General features: G+C 39.7%; 4 protein-coding genes across 8 annotated transcripts in view; 2 read left to right on the forward strand and 2 right to left on the reverse strand.

The window, feature by feature from the left end:
- LOC105274046 (uncharacterized) overlaps nucleotides 1-1,449 on the forward strand; it is a 6,477-nt gene extending 5,028 nt beyond the window's left edge. For 4 of the 5 annotated variants that reach the window (XM_011316848.1, XM_011316850.1, XM_011316849.1 and 1 more), the window contains 3 exons: nucleotides 391-549; nucleotides 695-816; nucleotides 890-1,449. In XM_011316848.1, coding sequence (XP_011315150.1) covers nucleotides 391-549; nucleotides 695-816; nucleotides 890-1,045 — 437 coding nt within the window. In that variant the 3' untranslated portion in view covers nucleotides 1,046-1,449. The remainder of the gene's footprint in view (nucleotides 1-390; nucleotides 550-694; nucleotides 817-889) is intronic. The other variant, XM_011316852.1, reaches the window with a different exon arrangement.
- On the reverse strand, nucleotides 1,156-7,267 carry LOC105274045 (neural Wiskott-Aldrich syndrome protein). The gene is made up of 6 exons (XM_011316846.1): nucleotides 6,465-7,267; nucleotides 5,249-5,529; nucleotides 4,877-5,170; nucleotides 4,422-4,743; nucleotides 3,657-4,073; nucleotides 1,156-3,552 (listed from the first exon to the last, which is right to left on the reverse strand). Exons 1-6 carry the CDS (start codon nucleotides 6,552-6,554, stop codon nucleotides 3,301-3,303), a joined length of 1,656 nt encoding a protein of 551 aa, XP_011315148.1. The 5' UTR covers nucleotides 6,555-7,267; the 3' UTR covers nucleotides 1,156-3,300.
- Nucleotides 7,268-7,584: 317 nt separating this feature from the next.
- On the forward strand, nucleotides 7,585-11,397 carry LOC105274047 (zinc finger protein 554-like). The gene is made up of 2 exons (XM_011316853.1): nucleotides 7,585-7,945; nucleotides 8,012-11,397. The coding sequence occupies exons 1-2, from the start codon at nucleotides 7,805-7,807 to the stop codon at nucleotides 9,875-9,877; spliced, it is 2,007 nt and encodes a 668-aa protein (XP_011315155.1). The 5' UTR covers nucleotides 7,585-7,804; the 3' UTR covers nucleotides 9,878-11,397.
- A 57-nt stretch (nucleotides 11,398-11,454) lies between these two features.
- LOC105274048 (mitochondrial-processing peptidase subunit beta-like) lies at nucleotides 11,455-13,389 on the reverse strand. The gene is made up of 6 exons (XM_011316854.1): nucleotides 13,302-13,389; nucleotides 13,011-13,241; nucleotides 12,575-12,903; nucleotides 12,171-12,517; nucleotides 11,872-12,014; nucleotides 11,455-11,814 (listed from the first exon to the last, which is right to left on the reverse strand). The coding sequence occupies exons 1-6, from the start codon at nucleotides 13,359-13,361 to the stop codon at nucleotides 11,470-11,472; spliced, it is 1,455 nt and encodes a 484-aa protein (XP_011315156.1). The 5' UTR covers nucleotides 13,362-13,389; the 3' UTR covers nucleotides 11,455-11,469.
- Between the last annotated feature and the right edge of the window lie 25 nt (nucleotides 13,390-13,414).

The following is a 13,414-nucleotide window of genomic DNA, read 5'->3' on the forward strand; positions in this document are numbered from 1 at the left end:
TTGGTTTGTGTGGTGAATACTTGACATACATGCTACATATTTTTCATTATTTTTTTGGAAACCTGGAAAATCCCTTTTCATAAATATTGCTCTTTAGCGCCCTTCAAAATTTTTTCCTCTTTTTTTTCATTATTTTTTTATGCCAACTCCAGTGATTTTCGTGACCTCAAAACTTAGCTCAAATTTTTATGTATTTTAGGTTAAAAAGATAAAATTTAAATCAAAGATGACGCTCGATAGATAGTCCACCCGGCCCTTAATGAAAAATCAGAAGAATTTCTTTTTGAAAAAGTGTCGAGCTTTTGAATTGAGGTTTTTCGTGCGTGGAGGTATAATTGAGGAAGAAATATTAAATCTTCGGGTACAATATTGATTAATATTGATCGGAAGTTGTGTATCATTTTTTAGAGAATGAGGAGCCCGATGTGAGACCAGCACCGACACTCGAGGTATCCAATTCCGAGGTGACGGTGAAGGTGGATGAGGCCGCGGGAAAAGCCGTCGACGAGAAGGAAATCTCAACGGTTGGACAGAGCATTGAAGAGCCCGGTAAAGCCCTTCATCAGGGAAATTAAATTTTCCCCATTAAAAAAAATGTATCCGTGACTATTCGAAATACTATACCCCAAAATAATGGAATAAAAATGCTTTTCAAGTGAAAAACAAGTATAATAATTTTTTCAAATCACTTCAGCTATAATCGTGACTCAACGATCACCTAGTTATGGGAGAGGAATGTCCTGGACATCGCCCTCGCCGAAAGAAACAACAGAAATACCGGCGTGGGCCACTAGCACTTGGCCTGACACCAATAAAGTACGATTTGTCATTTTTCAAACTTTATTTGTCACTCTATCTGATTTTTCCTGTTATTGCAATTTTTTTTCAGGACTCGGCGACAGAGTCGTGGTATCCAGCTGCCGGTAGCTTCGGGGGGAATAACATAGACGAGCCAAATCAGCAAGGCCTGAAGAACGGACACAATTGTTTAAGATCTAATATAATTCCATTAGTTATTATCACTATTGCTCTGTATTTTATATGAATGAATTTTCATTCGAAGTAATTGAATTTCCAAGTGAAAACCGTGGGCTGAGCAATATCACTGGAATCTAGAGATAAATTGAATCGTTAATTGGGTTATTTGTTAATTTCATAATGAAGTTGGTGAGGTAATTGGAATAGATATCGATAGTTTATACGATAGCTCGCTGGATCAGCGGATGCGTATTCTAAATTTTAATGTACATTTTCATTTTCAACTTTTAAACATTAATATCGATTACCTGTATATAATAATGTGATACCAAAGAATATTTTGATTTTGTTATCAACCATTTGTTTCTTTTTTCTCAGTATTCGTAGCTAATTGATAATCAGAATTTATGCTGCACTGTAGTACCGAATTTGAATTGTACATTCAATAAAACCTCTAGTCCATTGGCTCGATGTGAATTATTAAATCAATCAACAGCCCTTTATTCCGTTAATTCTCGTTTAATTCATTCAATAATTTAAATATTCAGTTTTTCTATTAGTCCGAGGCCCCTATTCACTTACAGATTCAGGTGTGTATAAAATAATGGGTAGAAATCACGTGTTTGTGGTAAGAGATTGAAGATAAATAATTTTTACACAGGTGTAATTGAAAATCACTGACATTTTTTCATTTTCATTCAATTATTTATCCTCTTCAACCACTACACAGCTGAAACGAAAGAAAAACATAAAGGAAAGTATATTTACGCTATATCACTGACGATTAATTGCAAAAATATGCTCTTCAATGAAGAATTATGTACAGGCTCCTACATATTTTTCTTTATTCACGAGAAAACATTTCTATTGATTCTCCCTCCAGCTATGGATATATTTATACTCATATAATAATTAATCTTGGCTCAACATGAAAGTTAATTGTTTCAAATAAATAATAGGAACGTCCCTAGACCCCGTAATTGTTCCAATGAAATTCTTATCGTCTCTCAGAATAATCCGACTCAAGACTTATCGCACTTGTTACTCTCGGTGAATGTAAAAATATGCTAATGGAAGAAACTTTGTATTTATAATACATTGTTCTATTCAGGTTCGAGATAATCTTCACTTTTTTCTGAATAAATCAACTAAATCGAATAATCTAATTTCCAAACGTTTTCAGCCATTTCGTTCAATTTCCTGTACCAGTTAATTCTGACTTAGTGTAATTATTAATTATAATCGACTCAGAAATTATAAATACAATACATTGTCACATTCAACTGTTGTGCATGCTCGAAGGATATTCGTCATACCCTTGGATTTAACTTATTAATCAAACCTTGTAAGTAGTACTTCGTTAAAAACTAAACTCCGAGTAATAATTACTTAGACCTTCGGTGTAATACATTGTATTGAATTAAGGATATCCAAGTAATTTTTCATTAATCATAAATATCCAGTACAATCGAAAAAATGTTCTATAAATAAATAATTAGAATAGTCCGAGCCTTTCCCGATTAGAATACTTATCAAAAAATTAATTTGGGACGTCAAAGATTGAAGTATCAATTCAAAAATCCTTCAAGGCGTGAAACCCAATAATGAACAATTTTGTAAGAAAGACTCTGACGTTCAAGTACAAATGCAGGGAAGGATTTTAATTATGAAAAGTACTGGGATATCCTCGAGACAAAATAATAAAGCAATGAAATTACGTTGGCTTATCAGGATTGATAATTCTTTCTGTTTGACTAGGATTTCTCCTTAGTGGTGAATTTTCATATATATATTTATATACTCCACTAAATCATTCACCTTTTAATCACTCTTTTACTCGGTACCCATTGAATTTCAATTCTCATGCGACGTTCCTTCAATGGACTAATCTCCTCTTCCAGAAAAAAAAAATAGAAAAAGGTAACAGGATTATGTCGCAACGTGTCATAAACTGTCACATGTAGGTGTGACTTTCTTTTCGTTACTCTTTCTTCATTTAATATATACATATGTATATTTGTGAGCACATCACGTAGACGTGAGTTAAATACATGATATGAAAAGAAAAATTTACAATTTTTTAAATTTTCTCTCGTTAATTTCGAAATCTAGTGCAATTCTGTCTAGAATACTATTAAGTTCTGCGTTTCGTGCGGTGATTTAATGAGCTTACCAGTGACGTGTCCCCGAAAAAATGTCCGATAGGCGTTTGGAAAGGCTTCTCCACCCACGAGACCATGAAAACACTTTTTTTTTCCTCCTCTTATGTACAGAAGTGATAATTTATGCAGCTTCGGTTTTTTGTTGTGTTTTAGTTTTATTCTATTCGTCCCACTCGTCCTCGTCGGTGTCACTGCTCTCTTCCTCGCTATCGCCTGTGTAACCCAGCAATCTTGACCGCTCGGCGAGGGCCCGGGATAAGGCTCCAGCTAGGCCACCCTGGGGGACTGACGGAGCCGCTGGTTTTGGATCATTTGTCACTGGCTTCAGTGCTATTCCCTCGCGAATTTGATTTAGTAAGTCATTACGAGTGTCTGTTATCGGCGGTGGCTTTTTCTCTGTTTGATCCACTTTCTGAAATTCAAAAAGTATCATCCAATTATTAAAAATTACTGTTCAAAAATTACAATTGAATAATTTAAATTATGAATTGAAGTGGAATTAAATATTTAATATACCTTGAGCGTTGTTCCACTCCTGATGGCGTCCATGAGCTTTGGCCTGAGATCTTCAGCATCTCCGTTATTATTTCCACTATTTCCATTTCTAGCTGGTGAATTTGCGTTATTAATCGGACTATCACCACCGCTGAACTCAGGTAATGGCGGTGGTGGAGGGGGTGGAGGTGGTGCTGGAGCTGAAGTACTGGAGGAATTTGAAATACTTGAGAAATTCGAGACGCTGGAGACGTTGGATGTGTTGGAGGTACTTCTGGGTGGTGGCGGTGGGACCGGTGGAGGTGGTGGTAAACCAGGGGAGCCTGAGGGGGGTGGTGGTCTGGATGGTAGACTCCTGTGGGCAGGTGGAGCACTCGGAGGGGGTGGAGGCACGTTCGTTCGCACTGGTGGCAATGGTCGTGTACTTCTTGTTTGATTCTATAAATAAAATCACACGCAGGGGACTGTCAGAGGCTCGTGCACACCGAATTCTTTTATACAATTTTTACACTCAATTCGTTGGCTCAGTTTTCAAGTGACATATTCAATTTTTAATCATTTCATTGAACAATTGATCTGAGAATTAAGTCTAAAAACATCAGAACTCGCATCTATGATTTTTTCGGCGCTCGCTCCAAATTTTATTCAGTATTAATATTATCTCTCAAAATATCCCAAAAATATTTTACCACCCGAGATATTATGATGTCATTATTTTTTGTTGTAATTCTAACTTTCTTCTCAATATCAATTGCTAATTAAGAAAAATGAACATAATAGACTCACATTGTTCAAGCCAGGACTCGTCGTAACCGGTACTGTCCTGGCAGGAATGGGTGGAGGTGGATCACAGCTCGGTGCAGGTGGCAATGCTGGCAATGACTGCGTACTCATGGGTCCAACTTGACGCGTCAATACATCAAGATCATTCTCGACAGCCTTCATTCCCCCGTGCTCATCAAGATAACTATAGATGAAGTCACGAGTCTTTTTGCTTGTCAACTGTTCCCTCGTGATTCCAGCAACATCAAAGAACTGCTTCAATTTTGGATCATTGGGATTCCAGTCCACCCCTTTGTGGGCGTCCCACCCCATATGTGCTAAATGCCTGAAAAAAATATATTCAACATATTTATGACACATATATAAAAACCCGATACAACTACATCAGCCCCTGAGGCTCTAATAAATTATTTCGTTTTTATTATCATATATTTTCGAGACCCAAAAAGAGGCATCACCTGAAGTCCGAGGGTAAACCGATATCAGCAGTTGTGAGTTTCCTCTTGGGATCCTTTTCCCGTCTGTTCTTTTTCTTGTACATCGAACTACCGAGACTCCCATTAATTCCTAACGACGATGGAGAGCCATTCAATGTATTGGCACTTGTATTCGAGAAACCAGTGAAATCAGGAGTACTATTAGGACTTCTCCTTGGGAGTGTCACCACTCTCTGTTGCACCTCTCCATCCAATCTCGCTTTTCTCTCCTGTCGCCTCTGTTTATTCGCGTTCAATCTCTCCAGGAGGACATTCCTACGGACGAACCACAATTAAAAAATCATTTACTTATCAGCTGAGAATTCAATTTTTTAATGTCACCTCGTTGATTACCTCATTATCATTGCTTCAGTTTCATTAGCAAAATTAAAGGCTGCCATACAATCTTCCCCCTCGAATGTATGAAAATACATCAATGGGGTATTGTATGACATCGAATTGTAGAGTTCTTGCTCCCACAACATGGCTTTCCTCTGTAAACAATATAATCTCAGGAAGTAACTGCGCTTTGGGTTGTCCCTTATCAGCGTTATCACACCGGTATTCTTCTTTATCCATTCTCGGTGGGCAGGAGGCTCAGTCAAGTACAACTGTATAACTCCTGCCGCTAGGCACTGCAATCACAACAATTGCACTATTGCAGTCTTGTCCATATCGATTTCTTATCGAGTGTTTGAGGTTTTTCAATTATACAGATGGGGGGCGAGTGATTAGGCTTTGGAGAATGACAACACGAGGGATTTATCTGTGTCCCTGGGGCTCAGGCGTAATAATCAAGTTCTGTTGGTCGTTATCGATGATAAATAAGAAGTTGTTTGGAAAAATATTTGGAGTTCATTCGGCATTCGTTGGGGCGAATTGTCTTTCAAGGAAAACGTTAATTGCGAGATTTTTATTTCTCGAGGAAAGTTTTTTTTTTATTTTCATATTGTATTTCAGATCTTGTCATTTGTTATCTGTTATTAAATAATAAATTCAGTACTGAAGTGGTGAAACGAGATAGTCGAATTTTTATAGTTTTTTTTAAAAACGAGAGAACTCAAAGACTATTCGCTTTAGAGAGAAAAGTCAAGAGAATTTTCTTGTCGGAAATTTAATCAGCTACAAAAAGTGTACAGTCAATTTATCTGTAATATCAATGCCCTAGTGAATTATTTGGTAAATGTCTGGAATTAATGCTGCACTGTCTTACAAGGAAAGATTGTTGATACTTTTGTTTTCTTCATGACTTTTTCCTCGAAACATTATATTGATAAACTAAATTCCAAGAGTCAACGAGTGACACAGAGAAATGTCGAAATAGCACTTTCGCGTAGCTGAATCCCCAGAATATAAATTGCCACCTGAGAAAAATAATTTCCCCTCGAATCGGGGTCACCAAAACTACAATGAATAATTATCACTCCATTGATAAAAAAAAAAATCTAAATTCACACAGTCAGCATCCAAGTGGGAATGTGGGTCAGTGTTGAGTCAACGATGGAAAGATTCTCACGGTTGAGCAAAAAATGAAAAGAAAAAGAGAAAAACCTTCAACCTTATCCCTCACCTGGCAACGATTTCCAATTAACCTGAAAACCTCCTCGTTCTCCTCAGGTTTGAGGATAACACAGCCCCTGTGCTCCCTGGCACTCTTCATTATTTCGTATTAACCTGAAGAGCAGGTTATGTTCATCGGTATTAACCCCCAGCCACTTTGACACAATTTTTTATAAATGACCGATTAAATAAAATGGTTCAATGAACCACCTCTTCGCGCATGTTTTATCATTCACCATTGGCACTTGACAATTCTCATCATCATCATCATTATCTCGTTCTCACACCGATTGTACATCACCATAAAAACAAAATTTATCGAAAAATGAGAAAAAAAAAAGTACGAAAGGCCTGCCGACATTTATCTTTGAACTCTGTGTATGTCAGGAGGGGGGCATTAAAAAATCCACCACCCACGAAGGCAATACGTCTGGCGCACTGGCCACAGGAAACTCAAATGACGGTTGATGACATTCCCGTCCATCCGGTTCGCAATGGACCCGTTCCGTCATTCCCTTCATAACCTAAACCCCTCCCATACCACCCAAATACCCATTAATAATTATTAATTTCACTAAAGGATCAGTCCCTTCGAGGGAAAGTTCAAGACCAACTGCCCCCACAATCACCAAAACCCACGTCCACATCCAATCTATCTATCCAATTAAATGTCAATATCACCCAATTCGTAGTTGTATTTCTTTCCGCTCTTTACTCTCGTTATCACCCCAAATGACTCGTTTTTTATCATTTTTATCTCCTTGAAATGTGAGAGACAATGTCTGAGCACTTGGCGCACCCAATTCCGAGAATTGGCATGTTTCACACGATTTCATGACGTGTTTTTTTATGGAAATTGCATTGGAGAGATTGACGAAACATTTATTTTTACTCTCGACGTGAGTCACCGTTACATCAGCTGAAAGCTATTTATCGATGAATGGAAGACGGGAATGAATTTTTAGAGTAATAAACACCTGGTTATGGCCTCAAGCCCCGAAAAGGGAAGAGAAACAGACACTTCGGTAATAAAATGGTAATTCGATGGTTTAACAATTTTGAATAATTTCGCGGTTGCCCCCGGCGCTGCAGTCGGCCATATTGCCAAAAAAAAAGTTGCAAATGGCGGACGCTGGATAATTCTAGGCTGTAGTTCGCACCTGAGCCCTTGCATTCATGTCAACAAATGTCTCATTATTTTCCCCCCAAATAGCGCAATTACGGTGTTAGTGATTTTGAAAAATGGTGACGAGATAATTGTGTTTCTGTGGGAGAGTGTTTTCAGGGTAGTGTATCAATCATTACACACAGAACTGGTGTATTAATTGCGCGGGAAAAATAAGGGGAGAAATGTCTGGATACCGAAGGGTAAACTATTACGAGCTGTGCAGACTCTGCACAAGCAGCGAAGGAAATAAATTGAATATATTCCGAGAGGAGGGACGTCGCAGACAGCTTCAGAGCAAGATCCAATCGTATCTGCCAGTTCAGGTTAGTTATTTGTTATTTTATGGGGTAAATAGAGGATTTACTGACCTTTGGGGGGTGATCTTGTAGGTCTTGGAGGACGACTCGTTACCAAAGATCGTGTGTCACGAGTGTGTGAGAAAATTGGAGAGTTACATTGAATTTCGGGAGACTGTTGTCAGTGCTGAGGGCATGCTGGAGTCGTACTTCACCTCGTTGAGGTTCTCGGAGGACTTCCTCAAGGAGGGGAAGGTCTACGTGAAGAGCACTGAGAAGGAGAGACCTGCTAGTCCTCAGGATCCACTCAAGATTGATAAGATCGAAGAGGACGATAGTGATCCACTTATTAGCACTGAGCCTCAGGGACAGACGCAGCAGGTTGTTGTAGGGGGATTGAATGCATCGAATATTCAGATTATCAGTGGAGTACAGGCTAGGGTCCAGCAGTACAAATGTGCCATGCAAATGCAGCCTGGTGGTGTAGCAGCAGCTGTGGTCGAGGCGACTGCCGAGACCCATTACACTTATCAACAGCAAACTTCCCAGCAATTGTCCTCGGAGAACTCACCCCAGGCTCGTCTCACCGATGCTCAACCTCAGATCCAAGTGCAGAATCAAATACAGAGTCAGAGTCAAATGACTCTGCAGTCTCAGCGTTCTCAGCAGCTCCCAACCAATACCATAACCCAGATTCAACAACTGCGAGAATTTGAGAAACGCCAGTTGCACCTAGAGAAGGATCAGAGCCAACCTCAGGTGGTTCACACCAACACAGTCCTCTTGAAGGCATCAGAAGTCGAGCCAGAGCCAGAGCAACTGCCCTCGAAGGACACAGAGAATCAAAATCTCGAGTCTCCAGACGCCAGTGTTCAAAATTACACAGCAGTCCAAGCAACTCCTGAAGTCTTCCTCAATCTTAACTTCAAGGACGCCACGATGAACCAGCAGACTCCTAGGGACGATGTCAAGGAATTTAAGGATTTTATAAAGACAGACGATGCTATAACTCGAAATTCAATTGGACAAATATCGGAGTTCCTGCGTATACGTACCTGTCCAGAGACGAATTCTTTGATAACTGTAAATCCTCAGGTGATCTGTCAAACTGGGAGGAACGTGGAGTGTCGTGACTGTGGCAAGAGCTTCGAGTCGATCAACCAGATGAACAGCCACGAGTGCCCCAGCTCCCCCCTTATAAACGAGGTCAATGAGATTGAAACCAAGGAGGAACCATTGACAGCGAATAGCACAACAAATTCGTTCAGCTGCGATGTCTGTGGTAAGCCCTTCAAAAGAAGAGAACACCTATTCCAACACAGAAAATTGCACACTGGAGAGAGGCCATATGTCTGCACAACTTGTGCCAAGGCTTTTAGTAGAAAAGAGCACTTGGTTCGTCACTCCGTCTCTCACACTGGACAGAAAATGCACGAGTGCGAGATGTGTGGCAAGAGTTTCTCGAGAAAGGATAATCTTCACAAGCACAGAAAGACTCACGGTGTCTCTGGACCGTACATCTGCGAGACCTGTGGCAAATCCTTCGTGGTGAAGCATTATTATCTCATGCATCTCACCACTCATGCACCTACCCAGGGGGAGGGAGAGAACTGTCCTGATCCTCTTCCTTACAAGTGCGATCTATGTCACAAGGCTTTTTCGGTTAAGCAATATTTGACGACGCACAAGCTCAGACATCGCTCGAAGAACAGTCAAGGGGCCCAGGGCAATCAAAGCAATCAGAGCAATCAGAGCAGTCAGAGTAGTCAGAGCAGTCAGGCACCTGTCAGCACGACTAATGGAATTGTCACCAGCAGTGTCACTAGCACAACTAGTTTAGGGAATAACAGTGGCCAGGAATCCCAAGTGGTTGAGATGCAGAGTGTTGGAGAGAGGGAGCAGGGGCAGCAGAACTTTGGGAGCAATCAGTATCAAGGGAATGTTCAAGGGTTTCAATGAGATAAGGGTAAGCGTGTCTACTATGTGCTCCTTCCCAATGGCAATAACCACAAGATTGTTGTGGTTTAAGGGAGAAGTTGTAGGCACGCATCTGCTGGACTGCAATTACGAGAGCTCGGGAATTTCCACGAAATTGTTTATCTGGATCTGTCTCGGTTACGAAATATTTTTGAAATGATTGGAGAACATTTTTGGATTCTCCTTGGTGCTCGTAAATGCAGTACAGTATTTTAGTTTTAATCAATCTTCGGCCAACATCACTTCTGTTTTCTTGCGATGAACATATTGACCCCAAATTTTGTACTTTAATAACATGGAGACATACAGATAATCAAAATGTTTTTCGTCACATCGAAAACAATAATGCAAAATAAACCCCTCAGTGCAAAAGTGTTTTACGTGAATTCTTTGCAGTGCGCTTAAGAGACTGACAGACTTTATATAATGGTGTAAATATTTTATCAGATGGATGCTAAAGTATTATAATTGCAGTTGCGGTGGGTAGAGGTATGAAATACAATAGAATCATCTCGTAAGGATGAGCGTAATTAAAATGGTGACAGATGATATTCGTGCAAGATGCAGTGAAATGTACTAGTAGGTTTATCGAGCATTAAAGATTGAACATATGATGGGCGCAGCGTCGCCGTTATCGACTATTTTTTCAGAAAAATCGGTAATTCCACTAGAGTATCTCATAAGTATTCAATTTTATTTAGAAATTTTTGGTTGGGAGATTGTGTAGTGATTTATGTCGTCGTAAAAATTAGAGTCACAGAATTTTCGCTGAATTTATCCGATTTTCTTAGGTATATTTATCATGATTACATGACAAATGATGAGTTTTTAGGCGATTTAACAATGCGAAATTGTGCAATAATTAATCGCTGTGCGATGAATCTAAATTCAACTAATGTTCAGTTATTTTCAATATTTTTCTCTTCTCTTCCTTTGTGATTTTGATAATCAACTGTGGCTCTTCGAACTCAAAAAAAAAATCAATTTTAGAAAAGGGTGTTTTATTGGTAACTAGTTATATGTATGCGGTACATACATGTATATACATGTATATGGACTAGAGTAGATGATTTAAGACCAAAGAATACTATATTGTGTAAAGGAGGACGACGAGAGGGAGATGAGGAGAAAATTTAAACAACTGTATGTGTAATTCTTATCAATTAGGTTGATAGATTATATATTATATATTATCATATAAGTGTGATTGGAGTTATGAGATATTACAATTTCTGAAAGACTTGATTAGAGAATTAGTGAGTGCCATTGACCAAAATTACGACGGAGTAGGCAAATTAAAGTGTACGGATTGAATTGCATTTCAATAATCGCCATGGATAATTTTAACTCATCAGTTTGTGTTTTATTTTGTAACTTGTAATCGAACTTTCGGCTAAATTAGAGGTTTTGCGTCATTATTGAGGGATAGGTAATATGTTTAATCCTTCGACGTCTGAATATCAAATAAAAAGAATCATTGAGAGTGACCGGGAGTTTATTAATTTCAGGAGTTATTCCCCAGGAAAATCGACGGTTTAAACGATTGGTTAAACTTATCTGCTTTTTTAATCCATTTAACGTCTCAATTGATACATGTAAGTCCTGATGAAATTGTAGTCTGGAAGATTCTCGATTCTTCCAAGGGCCGAAATCACTGGACACTGGTCGTAGATATATTTATCAGCTACTTGTCTTAAACCGTCTAATGATACTTCATCGTATCTCGCTAGTCTCTCATTGAACGTCTGATAAGTTCCTCGGTAGTAAATGCACATCGCAATGTCGAGGAATCTATCCTCTGGGGTCTTTACACTCATTAATTCCCTCATTTTGCACTGATTAACTGCTCGAGCCACTTCTTTACTCGTTATCGAGGTGCAGAGGCGCATCCACTCCTTCTGCACCATGAACACCATGTCCTGGAGTAATTTGAATAATTGAGAATTTATTAAATCGAAAGGGAGTATTTTATCTACCTCGAGTTGCATTTTCTCACACACGAAGTAGCAGCCCCAGAGTCCAGTGCAATTCCAACCGATGTTGAAGGATTTGTAGAGATGACACATGTCTGTACCGAAGGCACGTTCAGCCAGATGGGGAGCATTATTTTTGTAACCCCCTGAAAAAATTCCATCAACAACACGTTTTTTATTATTTTTCCAGATGAAACGATAAGTGAGGAAAGGATTGAACTCCAGTGGTAATTTGTTATCACTTCGATTCTGATTATTATGAATTTTTATTTTGGGGGATTGAATGGGAAGATGTTAATAACCATCTGCTAGACTCCACTGTCCAACGAAGTCCTTGGCAACAGTCATGACACAGTGATCACCACAATTTTCTTGTCCTGGACCTTCCACAGCCATTGCTACATACCCCAACTCCTGGTCGTCATCCCTGTACCTCATCTCCGAGCCTGTGTACCTGAAAGCTAGGGATTCAGGATAAATTTCCTGGTAGATTGGCTCGGAGGTCTTGCAGGGATCGTCGTCTTCGAGATATCTTCCTGCGAGGCACTGCAGTTCCTCGAAGGAGGTGCCTCCCGTGCTGATCATCGTGATGTTATGGGGCTGGAAGAGACGAGTTCTGAAGGAATTCACTGTGTCTGCTGTCATATTCCTGTAGTAAAAATAATTATCATTATTCTCTCAAGTTGAAGGAAATTATGACACTCACTCGATGACACAAGTGTCTGGGTAAATACTTCTCCCCAGGTTCGTCCCCTGGTACGCAACACTCGGGAGATAATCCATCGTCCTGCCCTCGAAGTTGCTCTCCATATCGTCCAGCTGTCTGAGGATCACTGCCTTCTCCTTTTCAACATCTTCTTCACAGACGAGTCCATCGAGAATTACCTCTGCCAACAGACCCATCAATTTCTCAAACTCCCAGGAAGGGACTGTCCCGTAGAAGAGGAAAAGATCTCTCGAGGCAGTTGCTGAGAGGTTGGCCCCCATTTTTCCTAGTTCATTTTCAATATCTTCAGGATTCTTACATCTAGTCTTCTGTGGGGAGTAATGAGAGTCAACATCAACTCCTGGGGGTTTTATTATCATTCACTAATCATTTAATTGTTGATTGATTGAAAAAAGGAAAATCAATGACCGCTCACTCGAAAGAGTAGATGCTCTAGGAATAGAGCAGCCCCACGTTCCTCAGGGTATTCATGGATCGCCCCAGCAGGAAGAAAACATCCTACAGCTGTAAAACAAGAGTCTGTCCTGTGTTCACAGATTAATTTCATGTTGTTTTTCAGGTGCATGGACTCCATGACACCTTCAGGAACCTCCAGGTGACTCTTGGCACAGGGGATGGGCCTCGACGACCATTTATGGCTATCAAACTGAACAATCGATTAATAGAAATAATCATCAAGTCAATTGAGATGATTAATCCTTCTTACCTTCGGTAAAGACTTGAAATTAATCTTTGGAAAGGAAAACGCACGGCGTAGGCTCGACATTTTCAGTCAAGTGGTCACGAAACAATTGACGCTCGTTCCTCTGTTCATGTGTT

Source organism: Fopius arisanus, unplaced genomic scaffold (genome assembly GCF_000806365.1).
Source record: "Fopius arisanus strain USDA-PBARC FA_bdor unplaced genomic scaffold, ASM80636v1 scaffold00009, whole genome shotgun sequence".
NCBI lineage: Eukaryota > Metazoa > Arthropoda > Insecta > Hymenoptera > Braconidae > Fopius > Fopius arisanus.